The sequence below is a fragment of the Polyodon spathula genome, chromosome 3 (assembly GCF_017654505.1).
Source record: "Polyodon spathula isolate WHYD16114869_AA chromosome 3, ASM1765450v1, whole genome shotgun sequence".
NCBI classification, from domain to species: domain Eukaryota; kingdom Metazoa; phylum Chordata; class Actinopteri; order Acipenseriformes; family Polyodontidae; genus Polyodon; species Polyodon spathula.
Genome location: NC_054536.1, coordinates 5,765,566 through 5,792,073, shown reverse-complemented (window position 1 = coordinate 5,792,073; position 26,508 = coordinate 5,765,566). Strand labels below are relative to the sequence as shown.

Genomic DNA, 26,508 nt, shown 5'->3' with positions numbered 1-26,508 from the left:
AAACATTGAAATATTATTATTATTATTTTTTATTATTATTATTATTTTTTATTATTATATTTTTTTTATTATTATTATTATTATTATTATTATTATTATTATTATTATTATTATTATTATATTATAATAATAATAATAATAATAATAATAATAATAATAATAATAATAATAATAGTTTGAATAGTTAATGTTAAATGTGCTTCATGCTGCAGGATTCTTTGTGATATCTATTGGCCACATTCTTCTGCTGTTGTTGTTTTAAAACATGACATCCAAGCAAAGCCGCATTGTGTGGAATTTCTTTACCAAAGGAGGAGAAAGCGGAATTTGCAAACTCTGCCAAGGAAATATTTCATTCAGAAGGAGGAAGCATTAGCACACTGACAATGTGCTCCACTTTTTCTTTTACATTTTTTTATTATTTAAACCAAAACAAAACAGGTAAGTAAATGTAAGTGTGTGAGTAATGATTTAATTTTGTATTTTGCAACTTATGCATTTTGGAGTGAGTATGCTTTTTCTTTGTATTTTTAAATAAGGCTACTTATTTGATCTTCACGGTAAGAAACAATATCTGTGCAATAACTGGAGAAAAGCATTCTGTATTGGAAGCCACACAGTTATTAATGGATCATAGAGATCATTATCACTGACAAACCCAACAGGATGTTGTTATGCTGTTTTCTTTCTGCTTTAGTTCCTGAGAACAGTCACTGCAGTTCTTATTATTGAGGTGTACTTGCTACTCGCTGTGTTATTGTTTTCTGTAAAACATTGATATCCTATCAGTTAAGAAAAGGCTTAATGCAAAGCTTGTCTTAACGTTGTCTTTATAACGCTGGCCAGAGACACACGCTTACAACTGCATTGTCATATTTTCCACATTTTCTTTAAATTCTCAAATTAACTGGGTAGTAAAGAGAGACCCGGGTCAGGTAATTTAAAAGCCAACGGGTACCCGGGTTTTCGGTACCCAGGTTTTATTCTGGGATATAAAATCGCAAATTAAATATAAATTACCTAGTACAGAATGAAATAAATAGATGCTTATTCTTTCTTTATTCAATTATTTTTTTAACTGTCCATTTCGTCATGCACATCACATCCTTATACAGTCTAGAGCTGCATATTTACAGAAGCTCTACCAAAAGATATAAGGATTTGTTTCAAGCTATTGCTTATTCCTCATTTTACCATCAAGTTTACATTAAGAAAAAAAAATACTTGGTGGGTGTCTCTATACAAAATGTTTCCATTGTTTTGTCTGAATTCTTCAAAAGCTGGCCTTATTTACATAAGATATTTTAGCTGTTAGGACCTAGGCTTCTTTCCTCATTCCAGCTTCACATCCCTGAAACTGCATTACTCTGCAATAACACCAATTGCATAGCAGTTTGAGCCATTCCAGGTTTTAAAGGTGATATAAGACATATGTACAAGTACAGCTGTGTCAAATCAATACAATACAACCAACACACGGCTGCTGTGCAACAGGAGTCTTACTTCTCTGAAACAACCAAAAGGGACATTTATCTGCACCTGCCGGTTTTCTTTGGTCCCTGGTCACGAGTTAGTTCTAATCATAGTGACAGGTTGGGGAGAATGTCAAATTAATGACTCATAACCTTGGAATTCGAGGCAAGTAAAAAAAAAAAAAAAAAAGAAACCAAGACATTAAAAGAAAGGAACTGCATTTGAAATTGCTTCCGACAGGCCTCGCTTTGAAATGCAGAGAGTTTGAGGGCATCCAAATCTGTTAAGGCCTAAGCTGTAACAATAATATCTTTCTCTGCACTCAGAGAAGGGGGAGGTGGTAACATTTCAACAAAAAAGAAAACAGAGGTAAAAGTAGCTAAAGAAAAAACAGTTCTTCCTTTAGTGCACTTTAGTTCAAATTTTCCTTAGAAATTGCACGGTCAGCTTGAATCTTAAATTACCTACAATTGTGGGCTATTTTAGAGCATCTCAGGATTGTGTGTTTTAACTAAAGTTTTGACTATTTGACTTCACCCATTTAAGTACAGTTTTGCACACTGCAGAGTATAACGAAGCTTACCACTTCATCTTGTTGAGAATACACACAGCACTGTCAAGTACATTTATAAAGCCATTTGAAGAGATAGACCTAGTATATCTTTAGATGCGTCTCTATTGTAATGCAACAGTAAAAGCTTTTTTTTTTTTTTTTTTTTTTTTTTAAACTGCAGTGTAGGGGCACCGGAGTTGGGTGGGGGTGCATCATGCCTTCCCACTTTGACAAAAGAAACTGGTGCACAGCAGAAGAAAAAAGCCACTTGTATAGCACACAGTGTTTAGTTGCAGTCGTACTCTGTGTATACTTTTACTCCCTCACTCCACAGACCTTAACCCCCCCCCCACACACACACACACACACTTATAAAGAATCTGGCACCATTGCTGCAGTGTTTTGTGTTAGAATCTCATTACGACCCACCCTGACAAATATTTATTCAGCTTCAGTCCTCCTGATCGTCCTACAAAAACAACTTGCAAATACGCCAACATGGTACATTTTTTTTCTTCCCTTTTGATTTCCACAAGAACTGTTTAACAGTACATCACAGCAGAGGTAAGAGGTTAGACTCAGTAAACCCCAGGAACATGGATTTCATACAGTGCAATAAAACACTGCAAATGCTTAGTTTGCACTCATGTAAAATAGGCAGCAATTCCTCAAATCACAGCTTGGAGACATTTCCTCTCTGTCAATGAAAAATGAGCGGTCAAAATTTAGAGAAACCTTCAATAAATCAATCAGAAAGATGTGCAGAATGGCGCACCCCATGGATTAAATAGAATAGTCAAAAGCAGTGCCAATGAATTCCTTGAACACAAACTGAAGCCCAGAAATGCACGAGGTGAGCTTATTAACTGGGTCCTTCATAGTCATAGTGTCTCTTCTGACTTGTTTTTTTTTTTTTGTCAAGAGCTGCTGTAACCAAGCCAAGCACCTTTCAGGATTAACCACGAGAGATCGGCTTGCCTTTCGGTTTGGTACAAAAGCCCCAACACCATAAAAACATATACAAACTGAAATGGCCCCCTGGTCTTTTATTGATTTATTGTGTAGATTAGCTAGGTAATGAAGCAGATGATTTACAAAGTGGTGGCTTTTCCACCTCAACATTGGCTATCAGAGGCTGCAGAGGCTTTGCAAATGCAAGGATTAACCTTTAAATGATCAGAGGGCTCCTTGTTAAAGTAGTGTCATTCAGTCTCCTCAATATTCCTGGTTCAGATGTTTCGTTATCTCTATCTCCTGCCTCCTTGACGCAAAGGATAGCACTTATCAAAAACATCAAGAATCCTTTATTTAATATATCTTGCTACAGAACAGCAACACATGTTAGAAGTGGTTCTCTAGTTACAATGTGACATATTTAACCTCCTTATAGCTCTATATTGAAATACTCTCAAAAACAACATAAAGAAGACAGTAATAAGATCAATGACTAAAGAAAAATGGCCGTACTCCCAAAACATTCTACTTTTCACTCAAGAGCAAAAACACTTGCAAAGCAGTGCAAGCTAGGCCTCCTTGTACACTTGTAATTCACTTCCTAGGTACAAATCCAAGCTAGGCTACCTTGTACACTTGTAATTCACTTCTTAGGTACCAGTCCAAGCTAGGCCTCCTTGTACACTTGTAATTCACTTCCTAGGTACCAGTCCAAGCTAGGCCTCCTTGTACACTTGTAATTCACTTCTTAGGTACCAGTCCAAGCTAGGCCTCCTTGTACACTTGTAATTCACTTCCTAGGTACCAGTCCAAGCTAGGCCTCCTTGTACACTTGTAATTCACTTCCTAGGTACCAATCCAAGCTAGGCTACCTTGTACACTTGTAATTCACTTCTTAGGTACCAGTCCAAGCTAGGCCTCCTTGTACACTTGTAATTCACTTCCTAGGTACCAGTCCAAGCTAGGCCTCCTTGTACACTTGTAATTCACTTCCTAGGTACCAGTCCAAGCTAGGCCTCCTTGTACACTTGTAATTCACTCCCTAGGTACCAGTCCAAGCTAGGCCTCCTTGTACACTTGTAATTCACTTCCTAGGGAGGTTGAACTCTCATCAGGTCAGAAATTGGTTTTCTAAACGTGATTGTTACAGAATTACTGAAAACCCAACAGTCTGAATTTGTAAGACTCACCAGGTCTTTGTCATCAGCCACGTCACACAGAACATCATCAAGATCCAAGATGCCCCCGTCACTGTGCTCCAAACGATGGACTTGTAACCAGTAGCCGTGATCCTGCAAAAGCAAAAAATAAATCACTAAAAGAAAGAAATAACTTGTGTGTAAACCTAAAGCCTCTTCCAAGCCAAGTCAGGTCAGTACAGAAACCCAGTGTTCTTGTTGACAGCAGGGTGGATGACCTGTTGCACTCAAACACCTTGACCTCTTCTAAGCTGTGCAGACTTTCGAGTCAAGATAGTGTTCAGCGTTAAACCCAATGCAATAGTCACTTTTCTTCCTATAATAATGGTTTTAATGCTGGCAATTTCTTCTAAATCAATTTATCAGCAGCACATGCAAACAAGGAATTAAACAATAATCCTTATTATGCAATTCTGAAATATGTTAGCTCTGGTCCCAACACAGTATCAGGAAAATACTGCACCTGGGAGAATGTATTCAAATGTGGCCATACCACACAACATGCGACACAGTCAATCTGTGTAAAAAGTGTGCATTGTAGACTGAATATGAAAATTGCCAACCAGATGGCACTCAAGTTTTAAGACTGGTTTCATGGTGCAGATTAAAACACAGCGCACAATTTAACATGGAAATTCTACAACAGCTGCATTCCATTATATGTAATTTTGGAGGGCGCACTGGATTTCTATTTGGCCAGACAGAGAGGAGGAGGAGAAAGAGACACCGCCAAATATTTTGAAGTCATCTGTCTTTTCTGAGCCTGTCGGACACACAATGTATGAAGCAATTTCACTTTAATGGACAATCACTGACAACTAACAACTGCTTCAGGCTGAACTGGAAGGAGACATGCACAGAGCATACTATTTGCCTGTAGCAGTAAGGGTATCTGCTGCACTAACATTTTGTGTCACTGGCTCATTCCACCGTGCTGTGGGTTATACTGCAGGCATGAGCCAATTGGCTGTATCATGTGAAGTGTGAGATGTAACTGCAGACTTAGTAAAGCTACAGGATAATGAATCCATTTCCCTGTCTCTCACAATCTGCAACAAAATACAAAGCAGGGTTTTCTTGGGAGGTATGGGTTTCCTGGTCTCCTGGGAGTCATCCATTGCACACACGTGCAGCTACACGCACCAACACACCTCTACATAAATCATAAGTCAATGTGCAAGTAGAGTGTGACACTGCCAACAACTACATCACAAATGTGTATGCAAACTATCCTGGCTCCGCTCACGAGTCGTTTATTCTCACTATTTCACAGGTGGCATCTGCGTTTCAGCGGGATGACGACAGTCCGAGAGGCTGATTGATAGGGGACAACAGGTGCACTGAAGCGGTGGCTACTGAGACCGCTGCTCAACTCCACGACCCCTGCTGAACAGAGGTAAAACCATACCTTTAAATGTACATGTACTGTAATTGAGCAAACATTTGGAATCCTCAAAATTCTAATGGTTCCAATGTTTGGATGTCAGTGGGGGAACACTACAGTACACTCCTGAGAAAGTAAGAAATACATCCTGGCTTGTATTTTACATAACATAGCTCTCCGTGACAGATGTCATGTTGAACTTGGAGGAAAGAGTACAGGGTTTGAGGGAAGCAGATGTTTGAACTTGAAGCCCCAGTGGTGGAGGTTGCAGATACTGCAAGTGCCAGGCAGGTCAGATTAAGCAATATGACTTATTTTGTAGCCTTGCATGAGGGACTTGGTCAATCTCCTCACTTGGGCTGCTGGACATTTTTTTTTAATTTTTTGCGCTTTGTCTCCTTCCTTTTTTTTGGTTTCAAATGCCGCCCATGAGACCTGACTTCTAAATCACGTTTTTGTGCGATATCGCGAAGGTTAGCTAACGCTGTCATTTTTGCCCGAGCAGAAGTGGCTGTGCGCATATTTCCTAAATAAGACCCAGAACGTGTTGCCTTCTCAAAGCACAAAACTGTTGCAAATCAAGTTGCCCTTAACCTGTAACAGCCATACAAATGACTATCTCTGGAACAGCTTTTTGTTTTCTGCCTCACAGGGAGCTCACTGTAGTTTCAACAACAAATCTGAAATGACTTGCATTTGAACATTGCCAAGTTCTATAAGGCTGCTTCAGGGCGATGTCAAAGAAAACACTGCACACTTTTTTCCCCAAATGAAAATCGCTGTGCAAGCCAGAAAAAGAGAGCTGAGGTCTGTATAGGACAGCCTTCACCCTGGACAAAATAAAATTTACCTTCATGACACGTTTCTACAGAGGAAAGAGGAAAAAGCTGCATCTCTTCATACTGCAGCAGGCTGATGCAGAGGAGCTGACAGTTCTCATCTGATGTTTATCAGCACTGTCACTTTAGCATTCAGCTCTCCACAGAACTGAGACAACCATCCCCTGCCCACACCATCTGACATATCCACTCTGGAACCAGAGAAAGCTGCGGGGGAGAAGCTGCCCAGTCCAATGTCCAGAATCATCAATTAAACCATTTTTGGGATTGTCAGCCTGAAATTGTACTTAAAGTGCAAGTAGCATGTAAAATACATTTTTTGTTGACAACATATAAATAGTACGTTATAATACCTTTCTAAAAATGTATACATTGCTTATATTGTTTTGTTTAACTTCTAATAAAAATGGATTTGAAGTCTCTCCGGAGCGGCCCAACCAAAAAACAACGCGATCTGGCAACTGCTGCCAGTGACGTCAGTTTGATAAACAGGCTGTGTACTTCAGAAATCCTTATTGGATCCGGCTTGTTTATCAAACGGTGAAGGTATTTTGTTCTCTACTTTATGGTCGGAACAATAAATCTCCAATATCGATAATCACAATTTTTTTGCAGAGAATTTTATTGCACTGAAAAATTATCGATAAGCATAAATATCGTCCGTGACCCAGTGAAGCAGGAAGCAGCACTGAACTGTTTGCGTGAGGCGAAAACATGATCTGTGTGAGCACTGCGTACATTGGGATGCTACAGAAAGCATTGACTTTAAACAATATGCTTAAGCTTTTAACTTATATCATGGTGGTTTTCGAACAAAACACAAACAGTGTTTGTAAAACAAAAATTAAATGGTAGCTCACTGTAAAATTACTGCAGAAAAGTGGAACTTTGTATATTAATATACAAATTTCAGTAGATGTATTTTTATACTCAGGTTTGTTCTGGCATCCACCAGAAATGTAAAAACTCGGCACATATATACCGTATAGGTTTTTTTTTTTTTTTCTAAACTGGCGATTGTCCTGCAGCTCAAGTATAAATTTGATAAATTACAAGAATTGTATATATTTTAATTATTCGGCCGTTATCACAATTATGGTGAAGCTACTAGTTCTTAGTGGCGAGTATTTCTCCCCTGACAGTTTTAAAAATTACATTCAATTTTCAATGGGGTTACTGCTAGAAAAGTGGGGCTGTGCCCACTATTTAACCGATCCCTGCGGAGGAGCAGCTGAGTTACAGGAATAACTTGAGACACAAACCGGTAAGGCATTGCTCAATTACTATTCCTAACATCTTCAGACATTTGGGAATCTTCATGTCCTGGGTCACTTTCATTTTTGCTGTCACATTTGTACAAATTACTGTAATCCGAATTCCTGTCAGTTTCTCTATCCTTCGGGAACTCAAACTGACGTCACTGAAACTTTGTAAGCGTTCGGAGCATGCTTGGCAGTTTCCAGAATTATTGATACATTTCAGGCATTTTCTTTCTATATTGGTCACCACGAGTCGTTAAAAAATACACATATTGTCAGTGAAAATGTCATATCGAGTGCTTGAATACGCAAAAGTTTGTATATAATGTGAAATTTACCCTTTAAATACGCCAGTATATTGCTGACAAAAGGGGTTAAACCACATATGGATAGACACAGCATTGTATATAATAAATGGTGTGTGCTACACATGCTGAAGATACATGAATACAAATATATGTATTAAAACATTAACAAAAGAACAAAAATGGGCACTACAGAAAAATATTAGCTCGGTTTAGTTACACTATACAGGTAACCATGTGTGTGAACAGTTATTTCTGTGCTTTACATTCTGGAAGCTGTCAAGAGCAGACTGAAGGAAGGGTGGTCTCGATGGGTTAACTTGCGAGTCGTCAAACCCTCAATCTCAAAGCACAGCATGGGCACTCCAGGAGGTGGAGAAGATCCCGCTGCTCTCTTTACAATGACCGTTAGTCGCACATAGAGCACAGGAAGCAAGCATTAGGCTGCTTTTGCATACCATAATATTATTAAATGTTGCCTCACTGTAGGCCAGATAAAAGTAGTGCAAGTGCTAATCAGACTGTAGAATGCTTCTTGACATTCTTCAGACATGTTCACTGCTCTGAGGGTCAAAACACTGGGCGAAAGTAAGCTGTACATACCACAGCTGCTGCCTATACCTTTTTTTCCCTAAAATGTAGTAAAATCACCAATTATTTAACTATTTTCTCCCAATTAAGCATATCCAATTATTTTTAGGCTCAGCTCACCGCTACCACCCAGTGCTGACTTGGGAGTGGCGAAGATGAGCACACGCTGTCCTCTGGAGTGTTTGCCGTCAGCCGACCGCTCTCCCCATGGGAGCTCCAGTCTACGGTCGGCAATAAAATAGACTGGACTCGAAATCGGCGACCTCCAGGCTATAGGGTGCGTCCTGCACTCCACTCAGAGTGCCTTTACCAGATGAGCCACTCAGGAGCCCCCTTTGCCTTTACTTTTATAGTAAAGGAAGATTGTTCAGCCTCTGAACATGGCCAGACTGCAAAATAGTAATGCACCCACATTCTAGCTGGTTGTGGTGTAAACAAGCTCACACACACACACCCACTGTCTTCTTCCAAATTGCTGGACACCTCTGTTGTTCCACAAGAGAAGTTTTAACTCCTTCCAGTGTTCTTCTGTTCAAACTAACTGGCATTCACGGGACCCAAAAAAACAGCCCTGGGCAACTGTGCATTTCAAATGGACGCAAAAGCAATACCCAGACAAATATTTTTTTTTTGTTTGTTTCATCTCCCAAAAGAAAAATGTTGCCAGGGAAGCTTTTGATTATCATTAAGCTAAAATTAAGCTTAAAAACATTTTTGTGCGCTAAAAATCATGATTTCTATGTGTGCGAGTCTTCCAGGCTTCTGTTAAACAGTGTTCCCCTAAGAAAGAAAACAAACATGCATGCAGTTCCAGTATATTATCCGTAGGCTTACAGTAATTGTATGCAAATGAACAGATCTGAACAATGAAGACACAACTCCAGTTATTGTATCACCACTGCTGTTCTGTTACTCATCCTGGGGGCTGAGCAACAAGATAAAAACAGCCAGCAAGATTCTAAAACGCCTGCTACAGCCGCGAGAGACTGAGTTACTACCCAGCATGCTCTTCAGCACTGCGTGTTTTAACATGTTCCCCTGATTTCTCGTCCGATTGCATCAAGGCCTCCAAGTAAAGAGAGCTTTAAATAGCATCAAGGATGGTGTGTACATGCAAATCAGTCTTTCGGGATCAGCTATATCTTAAATGCCCTAACAAGGATCCAGCAAACGTAGTTCGACAACTTAATCATATAATTTCAAAGTAACCATATACTGTAACATGAAAGAGATCTGCAGGGCAATTCCATAACAAACAGGCAGATTAGGAAAAGTTAATCACATTTTAACAATGCTTTAAAAAGGTAAGACATCTACAAGCGCTGGGAAATCTGGTCAACCAACTGTGTGCCAATTTCTTAGTCCATATTGTACATCTACAGCAGCCCTGTCAAAACACCAGCTTCCCTGGTAGTGTTACAGTTTTAAATCTGAAGGTACTGGAACACTACTAAAATAGATTTTCTTAAGCAAGATCTACTATGTTAATTCACATCTTCTATGTACACTACACTGCTAGTAATACATATAATAAATAGGCAATGCATTTATCTAATTTTTGCCGGTATTTCTACAAAAAGTCTCTCTCCATCCATTAAGCGGGAGATGTGAGTCATGTGACTTAGCTTGCCTATTATACAAGTTCCAACTTGACTACCCCACGGTACCGTTGTTAGAGAGGATGCAAAAAGCTTAATGACTGTTGTACACGTTCATAAAGTTTATATTGGGATTTGGTTTCATTTCAAATGCTTAGAAGTTAAGATAACGTATTTGTAATGCTATTGGTAAAGGATGGATTTATACCTTTTCACAGCAGCTTAAGATTTTAAAGCACTTTATTTCTTTCTAATGCTTATTCATTATAAGACTCATTTACTATTAAATTAAGAGAACATTACTTGATGACATATGAGGGTTGGGGAGGGTTGTAACAGCTGTAGCAGGGGGATTGGTGTTGGTGTAATTTATATGTGGAAATGGGTTTGTTTTGTGTGCCTTTTGGAGTAGCTTTGTTTGATTGAATGATTGCTTACAGGCTGCAGCTCAGTTAAGACTTGCTGCCTGCTAGGTTTGGTTGAGAGGAAGCGATTGGTTGTGCCAGTCCTTGACCAGCAGGTGGGTGGGTCTTGACTGAGTGCCCCTCAGCATAAAAACATCCAGTGGGGATCGTTCTAGGCCACTGCTCTGCCATGCTACACAGAGGGGCGCTGTGTACCCTCAGGAGGAGAGCACCTGCTCTGCAGGAACTACAGCTACACAACCCTTGAACTGCAGATGGTGCTCATGAAGGCAATGCCCAGCCAAGGCCGTATGAAGCAGCAGGAGTCATCGGAAGAACACCAGCTCATCAGTATGTTAGTTTAGGGGATAGTGATCACATGTAATGTATAGCGAGGGTTACGTAGTGTAGCAGGTTCCTGGAGCGGGACGCCTCGTTCAGTAAGGCTAGCGCTCGCCCTGTGTGGCACCTTTTACTTGTAGTTTTGTACAGAGTTTTATTTTTGTGTCTTTTGTACAGGTCTCCTGTATGAGTCCTCTGTGCGTTACCGTCGTTGGTAGGGTCACATGACCCATTTGTTTACTTTGTGTTAATAAATCCTACGCGCATGTGCCAGCGTTTCAACAACAACTTCCATGTGTCTCTCTCTTGTATATCAGCAGTGACCCACGCACGTGACTGGGGTACTCTGTCACACAGCAAGTAAAGATGTACTGCCAAGAACATAACGGCTGAATATATCTATTTTTTTAAATCCAGTAATTCAACTACAGTTTATGTCAGAGGCGGTTTGTTTGAGATGAACAGTTCAACAACCAAAATACCCATTTCAGCACAACTAATACTTTCACAGTACTGCTGTTTACAGCTTAACGCCGGAGGACACTGTCAGTTATGCAAGCAGATCAACATGACTGGTGCATTGACTGAACAACATTTAAAAAAGGCACGCAATGTTGAGGGTGAACAATTATTTCAAGTGAGGCCCAGGTTTTAAAAATGCACAAAAGCAATGGTCTAGAACTTCTGCCAGCAAAATCTTGCTGTTGCGAGTCCCTATTATTGTGAATGTTTTTAATTGTGAACACCTGAGACACAAGAGTTTAAAAAAGAGACAGACAACCACTGTCATACACTGTCAGTGTGGTGTTGGGCCACCATGAGATGTCAGGTCATTGACCTGACAAATCTGCAAAGGCATTACTGTACCTTATTGAAAAACAATACATACCAGTAACCATTCCTACCACCAAACAATAATGGATTTGTCATGAAACTAGTAACTACTAGATATGGAAGCACTTAAGAGATAACACCGACTATCAGCACTCTCAAATTCTGTCTGCCCTTGCCCATCAACACTGAAACTAACAACAGGGGAGAAAGCAGCTTTAAAAATGTCTTAATTCGATAAGTTAGGGGCAGCTCATTCACACAAAACATTTCACTTTCTATTTTTTGTACTACCTCTGTATGTTTATTGTCTATGTGCATTTTTATCTTCGCTCATTAAAGACCAAATCTTAACAATGTTTCCCCATCAAGTCCCTTTTGGGATTAGCTACAGAAATGAGTCTTTCAACACATACAGCAGTAAACAGCACTGCGGGTTCCAAATGCAAACAGTAACTTGTGGTGTTAATTGGTGTTAATGGCTTTTTCATCGAAACACGGACCACCCATGAGCTAAACAAGCCACCCTCTCACGAAGCCTGATTGCTGCTTGTTTGATCAACAGGAAACAAAATGCTGCAAATTTGTTTCAACACAACCTACCAGCCAATTATTGCAGACCGATAATTTAAAACAAAGAGGTGCTCACAGTATACTTATATTGTGAACTCAACACGAAACTAAGGAAGCATTGCATCCTAGCCAATATATTCAACATAAAAACTAATTTCTACATATACTGCAGGAAACCCTCTACAGTGTTACCTTCCAATCTCTCCAGTGTCCCTCCAAACGCACAGCCCTTCCTCAGGGGCACACTGAGCTTTCACCTCATATTAGCGGTGGCACCAATCTAACATTACCCAAGAGGCCTTGCAGCTTGAACTATGACCTTGTAAACCTGGTAAAGTCTACATGGGCGTTTACAAACTGCTTTGTAATTGTCATGAAATAAACAAAACAGGAACACATAGAATTTAAGAGCATATCCCCGAGTGTTATACTGTGTGTATCCTGTACATTAAAAAAAAAATCCCTATTGTGGAATTTCTGCATGCAAATGGAAGACAGAAATATTTAGTGCCACTTGTCAGTAACTGGGCTACACCTCCTCATTTGAATCTCAATGTGTCTCAGCTCAGAGCCATAATGAGCTGTTCAGACTAAATCAGATTGCTTGCATGTGCTCAATCACATGTTACTGTGTAAGAGCACAAGCTTTGCTGACCGTGACTGGAGGTTCCCAGGGGGCGGCGCACAATTAGCCAAGCGCTGCCCAGATAGGGAGTGCTTAGGTTGTCTGGGCAATTCACAGTTTACCACACACCAGCGACCCCTGTGGCTGATAGGGGTCTTCCGGCACTATAGGTCTGGTGGCTTCGCTCCCCCCCCCATGTAACAAGTCACTCAAACCTAAATTCCAAAGGAAGACATGGACTGCCTGGAATTTCAAAAGGGTTCGCAATGTTAACCCTGTACATACATGACGTTGCACAATTACATTGTTTTATGAATTACAATATTATTACAATTTTGATGTAGACTGTTTTACAAACTAGCTTTGTATCTTGGTTTTTCTAATTTTACAATTAAAACCACTGTCTCAATTTCTATTTTATTACATTTGCATTACTGTTTTTAATGTAAAGGCTTCATTGTTCTTTGGTGTGTGTGTGTGTGTGTGTTATTGAAATGTGAACTATATGGTATTGTAATCAAAACAAAATGGCTTATGAAAACGTTCGAGATTTCATTGATCTGACTTTCATAAAACTGCCACTCAGCTACAGCACAGCTGTTTTGTGGTTTCTTTTTACACGTCAATATGTTGTGTATTAAACCTGTATTTAGGAAAGCCATCAAGGAGATGAATCATCTTGTTCTCACCAGTACAACATTGGGGACAAATACAAAAGGACTTCTTCACAGTTGAACAATACAAAAGGTTATTCTACAGCAACACGCTGTCAACAGCTTATTCACAAGTTGTTTTAGATCAATAGCCAGATAAGACAAGACGACAGTAGGTGAGGAGAAGATTAGGCGTTTCAAAACACTAACAAAAAGAAATTGCAGCATAGTGTGTAAAGGTGGGCACCTCAAACACTGCTAGGTATTGAAGCATGGGAGGCTTCCCTACAACAAAACAACATACAGACAAGTGCAGCAACCGTCTATTATACAGCAAACCTGTTTAACAAACTGTGTGCTACAGCGCATACACCCCAGGGTTACATTAGAACCACAGAACACATTAACCCTTGATTCACAGCCGAGGCAATGCACCATTTTTGGAACAACCTGCTACTTACTTTGCAATGCAAACAAAAATACATGAAAAAAAAACAAACAAACAAAAAAAAAAAACACAAAAAACCACACACTTACTTACGTACACTTAGCAATTCAATAGCATACAAACAGCACTTGTTCATTTTGAAATGCTATTTTCAACAGAAATCAACAGTGATTACCCACTGCCTTCACAAACAATCATGTGTTAATGACTTTATATTTCTCCAAACAACATACGCTTCTATGCCATGCAGCATAAACAAACTGGGATCAAGGAGGTACACACACACACAGCACGGAAAACTGATAAATAATTAGAGGAATTAGATAAAGTTCGGAGCCTTATGACGTTGCCAAGTGCTGTATCAGATTCCAAGACGAAGCTGCCTGAAGCCCACAGCAGACACAGGTTTTAATTGGTAGGCACCCCGGTTGCTGGCTTGTATAAACTAGCTGGACACATGGAAGTAACCAGAGATTGTGAACAGAAGCACTTGCTCTCACAGTACAGTTAGTAGCAGCACTTAAACATTCACCCCTCTTGTGACAGCTTCTTCTATGACTGGGAAAGAAGCATATTCAATTTCCATCTGCCAGTGTCTTAACCTTGCCATTTTTACATCTGGAGAAGCCTTGTATCTAAGTTTAAAATATTATTATTCCAAGCACAGGAGGCGGAAATCAAACTACCAACGTGCCATTGTGAGTTTGTGTTGTTGTTTTAACTGACATGTTTTTGGATGTTTAAACAAGTTTAACGATACAAAATTTGTATTTTTTTTTTTTTTTTTTTTTTTTTAAATCAAAGAATTGTATTCTAAAACAACCTTGTATAAACACCCTATAATGATATATTAATTCAGTATGTTTACGGCAAAATAAATTAATAAAATACTGCGACCTTTGCCTATGCCTAATTGTAACAGAAGCCAAGTAGGAATTTAAATTTAGTCATTGCCAATTTTTACCCCAGTTTTCTCCCCAATTTGGAACTGCCAATTGTGTTATTATTAATCCCGGTTCACCGCTGCAAGCCCTCGGTGACTCAGGAAACAGAGGCCGAAATATGAATCCTCTGAAACGTGTTCCTGCCAAGCCATCTTTTTTCACACTGCAGAGCCACAGCGAAGCCATCAGACCTATAGTGCCGGAAGACCCCTATCAGCCACAGGGGTCGCTGGTGTGTGGTAAACTGTGAATTGCCCAGACAACCTAAGCACTCCCTACCTGGGCAGCGCTTGGCTAATTGTGTGCCGCCCCCTGGGAACCTCCAGTCATGGTCAGCAATGACATAGCTTGGATTTGAACTTGCAATTCTCCAGGCTACAGGGTGCATCCTGCACTCCATTCAGAGTGCCTTTACTGGATGTGCTACTCGAGAGCCCCAACAAGCAACTTCTTATTAAAGCATGACTAGAAGGAAAGCAAATTTCTGTGTGTGTGTGTTTTTTTAAACTCTCTTCACAACATATTGTGGGCTTTATTGCAATCATCCCCAAAATAATGTTGTCTAAATGTGGCAGTCTGGTATATAATATTGTAGAGAGATTATGCATTGCAAAAAAAATACAGTGTCTTCAATGGGTTAATACAGTATTTGCAGGACATTAAACGCTGTGGTGTTTAAAATACTGTACTACACATTCCAAAGTGTACATATTACATCGTACAGTTTTTGGTTCTTTCCCTCTCCATATGAACATACAATATTCAGAGACCACACACCCATAATAGTCCTTCGAGCACCTTTGCCAACTTATTAAAACAGGTTTTCATTGCAAGACTAATCCAAGTGTATTACTCAGAGATGACTCCCCTATGATTAATCCGTAGAGTGCATCCTGCTGTTTTGCTTGGCCACGCATGCACAAACACACACACACACACACACCAGTACAACAGCTTCCTTTTGAGCAGTGTGATCATGAATTAAGAATTTCACCATTTTTACGCAACAGGGACTTACAGGGACTTTACTCGTTTCCTGTGCAGTCACCCTAGGGTGACTACTGACAAGGCTACTCGCTTTCCACAGGTCAGCTTATCTTCAGCCAAGAAGAGCTGCTGTAATAAAGGCTGTAAACTTTCCACTGGCACAGGCTGGGGGTAGCCAAGTGCCTGTAATTAATATAAATACAATTTAAAAAAAAAAACAAAATAAATAAAAATGCAAATTGGTGAAGATGTGGTACAGTTGGCTCTATTTTGAATGTCCACATTAACTAATAGGGATGATGGCTGGTGAGCGATCAGATCAATGATCTGTAGGTTTGGAGGAATACAGCTTAGTGGGTACAGAGGTTCAGTTAATTCTAGAATCTGACAGAGTCCCGGTGTCACATTTCACAGCTCACTTGAACTCTTTTGTATCGGTCATACAAAGGAGTAAACATAAAAATAAAAAAACAACAATTGAAATGCGATGTGTTCTCAGCAAGCCCAACTTGAGCCCATCCGAAGAAGGACTTTCAGTCCTACGCATACTAATACAAACAATCATCAAGTGAGGGAGTGCCTTGTGTTTGGATGCCACTGAACTTCCCACACAAGGGCAGGAAAATGCATGTTGTTCTTCAGCTGGCCTTCAAAACCAGTGCAGTTACCCAGTCCCGTGAGAGCAAACGAAGAAGGGAACGTTGAGTGTCTTCCAATAAACAGATTAAAAATAAATAAATAAAAAATTAGACCCAGATACAGGTTTTGGATATTTTCACTTAAGGTCTCAAATACACAGGGCAGGAACTTACTAACCCATCTGTGAGGACAGTCATTGAAGGAAGAACAGCCTTAAAATCAGAGAGGATAGGCCAGGGAAAACATTTTTATTCAGCATCACTGCACCACCAAACAACCAGAAAACATGCAGGCTCTGAGCCAAAAGTACTTTGTAGACTTACATAACTATAAAACTTTTGGTCGAATCAACAATAATTTAAATTCATTTTTAGCCCTACATCTGCTCAGCAGAGGTTTGATTTGAAGAGAGCTGGTCATTACACCAGGCCAAGGAAAACAGCACATTAGTTTTATATATAAACTAAATGACCTGATTATTTTTTGTAGAAACCAATCCAATTTAAAATACGTAATTTCAATGACCCTATCCTTCCACACGTTGCTGGAGGAATGTATATCTTGATCTAATGTATATCTTCATCTAATATGAAGTTGGCTAAATTAAATAAATTGTTTGTTTTAATTTGAGAAATGTTTGTTTTTTTCCCTTGCCGGGAGCAAAATGTTCAATTTAATAACCACATATAATATTAAATTGAAATAGATTAAACCTGCATTTGTGTGTTATGGCTGCTTTTGGTGCGAATCCACGTACCTTCAAAATACTATGCCCATTTATTTTTCATTGGTGTTTTTTCTTTTCTTTGAGAAATGCAGAAATAAATGGGCAGCTAGTATATGTATCTGTTGCACAGATAAGCTCTGTTTGAATTGTGTGGCTTTACATTGTGAATTCTGTGTGGTTTAAGATTGTTGACTGAAAAGTCAAAAAAAAAAAAAAAAAAAAAAAAAAAACGTCCTGCAAAACCATGCAAAACCAAACAGTCATGCTGTTGCTTGAACTAGTCAAATGGTCCAACTAACTCATTCAAAATATGTTTTCCTGTCCATTTAACTGTCATATTTTCCATTCGTTATTGTAGTTTATCAAACAAAACCCTCTGCCCAATGCACGTACCTTCACCTGAAGTCTAAAGAACTGAATACTTCTGCAAATTGGCAAAAGCAGTGTAAAATAATCTGCTTTCATTAACCATACTGAAATGCTCAGCAATGTTTTCAAGATTCTTGTCTGGCTGCCAGTAGCCACGACCATCCACAGTATTTCAATATCATTTCACAGTAGATAATTTCCTTTTGGCAGACATATTCTACAAAGATTGTCAGTGTTCTTAATGTCCTCAAAATTCTGTGCTGAAACGGGTTACAAATCTTTCAAGAAAAGGGAGTAGAACCTCTGAAGTTACGTTATTTCCAGGAGGGACTCTTCACTTTTCCATCAGAGTCGTCAAATTAACTTTGCATTGACTGAAATTATCTGACAAGCTGGAAATGACATGTGAAACCCCAGGAAATGACAGTTTGTACCATTGGAAACCCATTCCAACCATGAAGATCTTTTCTAACTAAATAAAACAGGCAACGCAAGATAGTCGTGTTATTAGGGTCTTCGTTTCTATTTTAAACACAGTAACACCAACAAAATCCCTTTACACCAGGGACACGCAACCTGCAGCTCACAGGTTACTTCCATTTCACTCCCAGTTTAGTATTTTAGAATGAGAAACTATAACCATCGCAGTTATTAGTGATTGACATCGCTACAGTGTGCTTCTCATGCCGACAGTTGAACGTCCAACAAGACAAGCTTCATATTTTGAAAAGAACAGGTGGTACTAAAACTGAAACAAGACAGCAGAGGTCAGTGACAAAAAAAAAGCTGGAGCATTCAAGATGAGCACAGTTGTTCATACAGATTTGAAAGAATCGTTTTGTAACTGGAAAGCAGGGTAAGCCATATGGTCTGCTTTGTCGATTTTTGTCAGATAGCAAGACGTTTAACATAAAATGACACTTTGAAACTCGGTATGCAGAGTTCCACAAGAAATACACCACTGGTAGTGAACCAGCATTCCCTGCAAGTCTAAAATTAGTACACTTTTTTTGCACTCAGGTTTACCAACTTTCGTAAGTTATTATCATAAATATCAACATTAAGAATCGAGACTCCAACATCTCAAAATAAATCATTTTGAGAGCATTGTTGCAAAGCATTAACCTACACATATTAAAAAACAGAGCTAAAAAAAAACTGATTATCTGTATGTTTTGTTGTTATCCGTTGATCATGTATGAGGCAATACTATTACAAGATCATATTGCCAGTCATGAACACGTAGAGAACAAGAAAGCAAATAAGACGGCAGCAATGGCAAAACACTGCATTCTTCTGTGCTTTCCCGAAGTAAGCCAAATTGCGTGCTTAATTATTGTTTAGTTTATTTCTTTCCATGCTGCCTGGCTCAGCATCTCACGTGAATATACTGCTTTCAAAAAGAGAAAGTTGAACTATGAGGGAATCCAGGGTCTTTTTTAAAATTGTCAAGACATGTTTTTATATTTACTCAAACTAGCGTGCTGTATTGGCATACTACCCCCCCCCCCCCCCCCCCCCTCCACTGCAGTTCCAGACATCAAATGTAATGAGTTGACAATGAATTAATGTAAAACAGCGTCTTTGAAACCCAAAGTTTAAACTGAACACATTTCAAACCTCAATCTTAGTTTACATCATCAGTCAGAAAGCCAGTGTCGCCATTAAATCATTGTGTATGTTTCTGGCCTACGGAAATTCAGGGGAGGAGGACTTGTCATGACTAAACAAAGCATGAAGTCTAATAAAAAAATTAAAAGAAACGCAATATTTTGAAAACTGCTTTCCTGCTTATTATATCCTGTTCTTATTTAACATCTACACTACAATAAAATGTCTACATCAAGGGGTAACACTGCCACAAAAAACAAATAAAAATAAAATAGAAATCTAAAAACACCACCATTCCATGTTCACAGTTTAATCTAACCAACAACATGTGAAAACGTATCTGTTGCACCATCAAACATGTTTCACCCAAATCAAAAATGAATTACCAAAAATGAAAAATATTAAGAAATAAAATAAATAAATATATATAAAGGCAAGTCAAAACACAGGACAAAAACAAACTACATTGCATCTTTTTCAGACTGTTAGAAAGTGTAGAGATAAAATGTAATAAAACGATGAAAATACCAAATACAATGAAGAATGTAAAGGACTATGACACAAAAGAAAGGCAAAAAGACGCTCAGAAAAAATGCTAAAGAATAACAACGTCAAACACCACAAAATGCAAAAACCTGTCACTGAATTGTTCACTTAAACATAAAAAAAGATTTTACTGGAGGGTTTAATGTACTAAAATTACTGGCAACTTTTGTGGATATTGGATTATATTTGAAACAGACTTCTACAGTACAACAGGGAGCAATATGAAATGTTGGCAATATTGATAGATGATGCAACAACTTCAGTTTTCCCCACAGGAAACGCCTCTGCTGAAGTGAAGCACTCATGCAGTACAGATTTACAGTTCTTGGGATGATTACTGTATGCTCTACTGCTAGTGCAATAGATGGTGTACAACCAAGAAGATGATTTGTTGGCTGAACTAGCATTAACATTTTACACTGTCGGCAGCCCTGCTTTGCCACATCTTCCAGTGGGAAGTACCATAAATCTGGATGAAATCACTTCATAAACTTTTACACCTTTGTCATGCCAATCCAACCAAATCGTTCTTTATTTCTGTAAAATCTTGGTATTAATGCAGTATATAACACCAAAAAAAAGTGTTAGGATTTTGTTACTTTCTACCATGGATTAGTTCTTGGCAACAAGTTTCAGTGGTTGGTAACTTGGGCCATCCAGTCTAGCTTTGTATTCCAACCATCTTAATGTTTAACTCAGGCATGGAAATAAGACTCCTATTGCATAGCAGTATGATCCATTTCTTGTTTTACTATGAGTTTTATAAGACACACCTGAACTTGTTACCTATACACTGTAGCTAATGGAGGTTGTAGTAAAACCTGAAATGGATGAAACTGCTGTGCAATGGGAATCTTATTCCCATCCCTGTAACTGAATTAATAAACCCTCTATCCAGACCTGAAAGCAGTAAATCGCTTCATTATACCCATTAATCCTGGGTTGAAATGGCCCTCTAAGACCAAAGTTGTCCTCCCCCAATATTTGTTACTCGTATGGCAAAATATTCTCCACAGTACAAGATTCACTACTAAAACACTTGATGCTTGTATAAAGCTTGTAACATTGAAAGTAGAGTCAGTCCACAACATTACTATGCAATTCCAACAAACATCAACAGATCCATTGTTCAACACAATATCAAACAATTAATATAAAAGAAGTAGGTGGTCATTATCAATATTAAAAAAAAAAAAAAAATGTAGATTTCTAATGCAGGATAAGCTTAATCCAATAAATGTAAAGCACTTTGTTTAATGTCCTTCCGTCTTGAATGTCTGAATTAAACTAATCCATAGAGATTAAGCTGTACACGAATAACAGGACCAGCCTGAACTTTCAACACTGTCATTAGAACACCTGAAGGAAATCTGAATCTAAGCACACGACCGAACAAGCAAGCGACCCCTCTTTCACCCCCCTTTCAGACCAGCTGCACCCTGTGACTGGGAAACCCAAAGCCAAGCTATTAGCCTGCCAACAGCAGCCAGCATTGTACACCTGAACCTGCACTGAAAGACTGAATGAAAAAAAAAATTGAAAAATGAAGAAATAACTGCAGTTTCAAGTTCCACTGAACCACAAGCGTAAACACAAAATTGAAACATCTTTCATTGCAGCTGTCTGTCTTCCATTAAATGATGCCTACCCATACCTGTAAAAAAACCTGGAGCTGCTTCCTTGCGATAACAGTGTGTGAGGCAACATCTGTGTATCAAACAGGATTCAGCACTGGACACCCAAACCACCCAGGGCTTAGAAAACTAGTGGAAGCTCAATAGAAGCAAGGCTCCGTGAAATAAAACAAACAAAAATCAGCAAATGAAATAGCGCACGTGTATTGCCTTTGTACAGAACCACATGGGAAGCAGCATAGAGATATCTATAAACAGGGGTGTTTAAACCAGTCCTGATAATCAGAGCCTATAGACTGTGTAACCAAGACAAAACACAAAATACATGGTTCTAGGAATCAATCTGGAACATAAACCTGTATACATTTAATATAACTTGACCCCTACAAATATATAATATGACTCTCAAGAGCCTAAACATGCTGTATTAATGCCACATACAGTTCAGGCTTAGTCGCCCCTTACTGTAGCGGATTATTTTTTAAAATTATAAAAAATAATCCAAATAATCAATTTTTTATTTTTTTTATTTACAAGTGTTGATTGTTAGTAGTTCATCTCTTTCACAGCTCTTAACATGTGTCAGAATAAAGCCCTTAATGTGAGAGGGTGAAAAAACATAAAGGGAACACTGTAAATAAGACTGTATATATGGGGAAAGAACAAGTAAGCCTGTCTAGACATGCAGCGTAACCAGCACCTTCAAATCTGTTGTGCAAAAACGTGTGTCAAATAAGCTCTGACTTAAGAATGAACTGCAGAATAGTAGCCAAGTGTCAGCCATAGGGAGGATGTACAGCCTTGTTATCATTCAGTAAATTCAACATTGGAGCCATCAGTAACGTGGAAAAGTACATCACCATGACCAATATCCACTGTATGCACATGTCATTGTGACACACAGATATTCCCCTACGTTCATTTGATTGCAGTTTCGTTACAGCTCTACTATGCACAGGTGGATGTACTTTGTATATCTTCAGTTACGTTTAGCCAGTCATAAGGAGACAGCAAGCAAAGGAGTTAAAGCCAAGGTTATCTCTCCTTTAAAGGTTTAAGAAATCAACATACCCAAAGCCGACCATTCTTTATCCAGATTAAGCGTGCATAATGTTTGCCCTGGTGCACTGCCCATCTCCCTTCTTATTATATAGCAGGTATTGTATTGCAATCTTAGAAACAAGACAACAGGGGTGGTTAATCACTAATGGAAAGCAATAGGTACTATGAACATGCTCTTGCACGGTTAAAGCCACTTCAAAATCGGTCCACTGAAGATGCATTCATCGAGCTTCCCTTTCCTGAACAGACCTGCTCTCTATACCTCTCTCACACGGTTACTGATCTGCTCTCTATACCTCTCACACAGTTATTGATCTGCTCTCTATACCTCTCACATGGTTATTGTTCTGCTCTCTACACATCTCACATGGTTATTGATCTGCTCTCTATACACCTCTCACACAGTTATTGATCTCTCACTCTCGCATTAGGCAGAGCTCCTGTCCTGAGCTATCTGTCAGTTGCACAGCTCATTGACAAGCTACCCGCTTCGTAGACCAATCAATGCGGCTGCAGTGGAAGACTGCTCCAGCAAAGGCTTTAAAACAGATGGTAGAAGACGAGGAAGTTGCTTCATGTACCGCAAGACAGTATCTGAATAGACAAATTGGGCTTTGTGAAGCCAAAGCAGCGGTCTAATAAAATGGTACTGTAGATGTACAAAAATGTTTAAAAGAAACATTTAGCTAATGGAGAAAGAACCCATCCCCCCTTACTCATGCAAGTAAGCAATAAGGTACGACAGGATGTGTGACATACTCTAATGTCACCATGCCTGGGTGCATTGCAAGGTCACGGCCTGGGGCGTGGTGATATTAGCGTACATCACATACCCTGAAGTGCCTTACTGCACTTAGAAAATGGATTAACCCTTAGCGGTCTATTTATTTAGCACTCCTCAGATCCAATTTAAATCGCTAAAAGTGCTGTTTATTTTACATGCGGTTTAAAATATTTTTTTTTTTCAAAGTACAACGGGATTAAAAGCCACTGCATAGCAAAAGGACACCAGTACTGCATCTCCAGCCAAGCCCCACCCCTTGTTCGCTATATTTTTCACATACCTCTTCATAGTCATGCATACTGATAAATCCTCTCCTGATCACTTGTTTTATCACCAAACTCCTCAATAATGCGATCCAAGCCATTATTCTTTGTTTGTGTCCGTGTTATCTCTGTGGTGCAGAGGCTATGTGTATTGCTCAGATTCGCCCCCTTTTTTTCGGCTTAATTCGGCTCCTATTGGTCTCACTCGGCCATTGAAAGGTTTTCTCGGCTTTTTCCGGATAAAAAACAACTAGAGACCTGTGTTTGATGTCTTTTTGATGATATCAGACAGGGTCCGACATTGGACTGGAATGGGAAAATTGTAATGCTGGACCTAGTCCCACTTAGGACCGCAAAGGGTTAACTAACTAAATTGAAAAAAAATAAATTCCCTTCCACCTAAAGCTGAGGTAAGAAAATTGTTCCATACACAGTAACTTTAAAAAAAAAAGTGAAACAAAAAATGCATTAATTAAAAAAAAAAAAGTGATTTCTAGATGTTGAAAAACATTGCCATTGAAAGTGCAGTTTTTCTGTATTTGACTTGTTATACTTCTTGTAATTCTTGGTTTGTTCATTTCATTTTAAAAGTTAAATATTACTGTCCATTCTCATCATGACAGCACAAATGCCTTTAAATCTTCCTCACAATAACTGCGCCAGTATCAGGCGAGTGTTGTTTGGTTTTTTACTTGTCCTTTGTTATCAGGGGCAGTAACAGCAGGTATCCATACCAGATTTGTGCTGCCATCTCACAGTGGCGAGAAAGACGTTATTTACATTATGGAATACCCAGTTACTTAAAAAACTGACTTTACAAGGAATACCTCTGGATTCAATCATGGCAGAGACACTTTAAAAGATCCACAAAACATACAACACCTACTGCTAATAAAGAAACCTGTCTGCAGAATCACACTTGATCATCATACAGGGTCCTGATACAGAGGAGGAGACACTGCCTCTGCAAAGCTACTAAAAGAAGTGAGGAAACAAATATTCAGGTACTATCAACAACAGATACTTCAGTGATAATCCAACGACGGTGATGTTCTGAGCTATCTCAACTTCATGCAGCCTCTGAACCCATGCACACCTGGAGTGTTTCCTGGTTGAGCCAGCACATTCAGCACATTGACTGAATCAAGTGCAGTGTACAGTGGCTTTACAGTCAATATTTTTACTGATCTGCAGCAACATGACTGCCATTGCATAGTAGTTTCAGCCATTCCAGGTTTTATACATGTGCAAGAGCCTAATCTGAAGGCAAATTAATAGTCACATTCAGATCAATAACACCTTTACACAGTCATCCTTTTATCTGCAGTAGCTTGGTTGTTTTTGTACATTTCAAAAGATGTTGGTCAGATCAGACAAACCATAGAGACGAACCAACAGGCCCGGCTGCGTATAAGATTACAGTAAAGGCTGGAATGACTTTACAAATGCTGCCTTTGTATCCTCCCTGTAACTGTCTCTAAAATCCAAATAGGTAAAGAGGTTCAGTGACATGAATGGGCTTTTTATAAGCCATGGGAACAGCTATGTGATATCATTTAAAAGGTATTTGGAATCATCCTACTAAGTCCCCACATGCCAGTCCTGGACCAAGCGACTGAGGCTCTATGTCGAGCAATATCAATCCCATCAGTTTGTTTTTATACCACCATCTGGTTTTAACTACCAAGTTTCTAATGTGTTTACATCATGTTAGGATTATAACCCAAAAGATACCAATACAGACCATGTATTCATTGGAAAGTCTGGGTTTCAAATGTTATTTGACATCATGTGTGATGAATGTGGAAACATGCAGGGATCGTGCTGTTGTCGTGTCAGAGAGCATTTGGAAATGAGATTGATTTAGTTTCGAGAGCCGTCCCCTGGTGAAATATAAAATTGGATAACAATGACATTAGTGTCCCTGAAGTGTAAAAAAGTCCCAGCGATAACAAGTGATTTGGCAAGTCAATTTCTTGTATTATGTCTTCCATGTACAAGCCTGAACAAGAAAGCAGCCTCTGTAAGTCTTTGGCATGGCTGTTAACAGCTCCACCCTGAATGATCTTCCAGTTCTTTTCCCTGCATGACACACTTGTTATGGAACTGTGTTCTTAGTCTGGCAAGTCATTGGATCTCTAAAAAGAGATTTTTTTTTTTTTAGAGATTTAGCCCCACTGGGAGGTGAATGATGAAACAAGCGCACGATTCCAGTTTAACAGCTGGAGACTCAGCACTGCTCCTTACTGTACTTGTGAAATATTTATCAGTGTACCTCCCTGAACTATGCTGTAGCTGTAACAGAGGCACATTCACATTTTACTGGTTAATTACAGAACTACTGTGCTTTTATTGATTTACAGGTTATGGGTATCGGTACAATAAATTAGTGACATATTGTACATACATGTAAATACATATGTTAAAATAAAAATTCTAAAATGCCCAAGGTTTTGACACACAGTGCAGCCAGACAACTCCATATACCCTCGGTCCTTGAAATGTTTGGCTAAAGAATGTGCAAGATTCATCACAAAAATGGAGCAGCTGTAGAACAAAAACAGAAGTGTGACATAGTTGAGCGTGACCACGAAATGGCACTCCATATACTGTACCCTAGAGAACTACCCTCTGGAACTTTATCTGAAGAATTCTATTTTCAAGTGTTACCATAATTAGATAAGCAGCTTTCTTGGAATACGGGCAGACTGATGGACAAACTGCTGTCTCCACTACGGTATATCCTTGACTGGAATTGTGTCTGCCTTTTCCAGTTACTGTGCTGTGTGCAAAGATAGGAGGTACAGTACAGTGAGACAGCTGGTTAGCTGTTTAAAACAAATACATATTTGGTTAAGAAAAGTCTGGCAATTCCTGAACCTGAGCTCAGCACACATGACTATTTTCTACA

General features: G+C 39.1%; 1 protein-coding gene across 7 annotated transcripts in view; it reads right to left on the bottom strand.

Annotated features, from left to right (window-relative positions):
• The window catches only part of LOC121311053 (partitioning defective 3 homolog), a 358,770-nt gene that overhangs the window by 299,766 nt on the left and 32,496 nt on the right, over positions 1 to 26,508 (bottom strand). For all 7 annotated transcript variants that reach the window (XM_041243850.1, XM_041243852.1, XM_041243853.1 and 4 more), the window contains exon 2: positions 4,171 to 4,272. In XM_041243850.1, the coding sequence (XP_041099784.1) occupies positions 4,171 to 4,272 (102 nt within the window). The remainder of the gene's footprint in view (positions 1 to 4,170; positions 4,273 to 26,508) is intronic.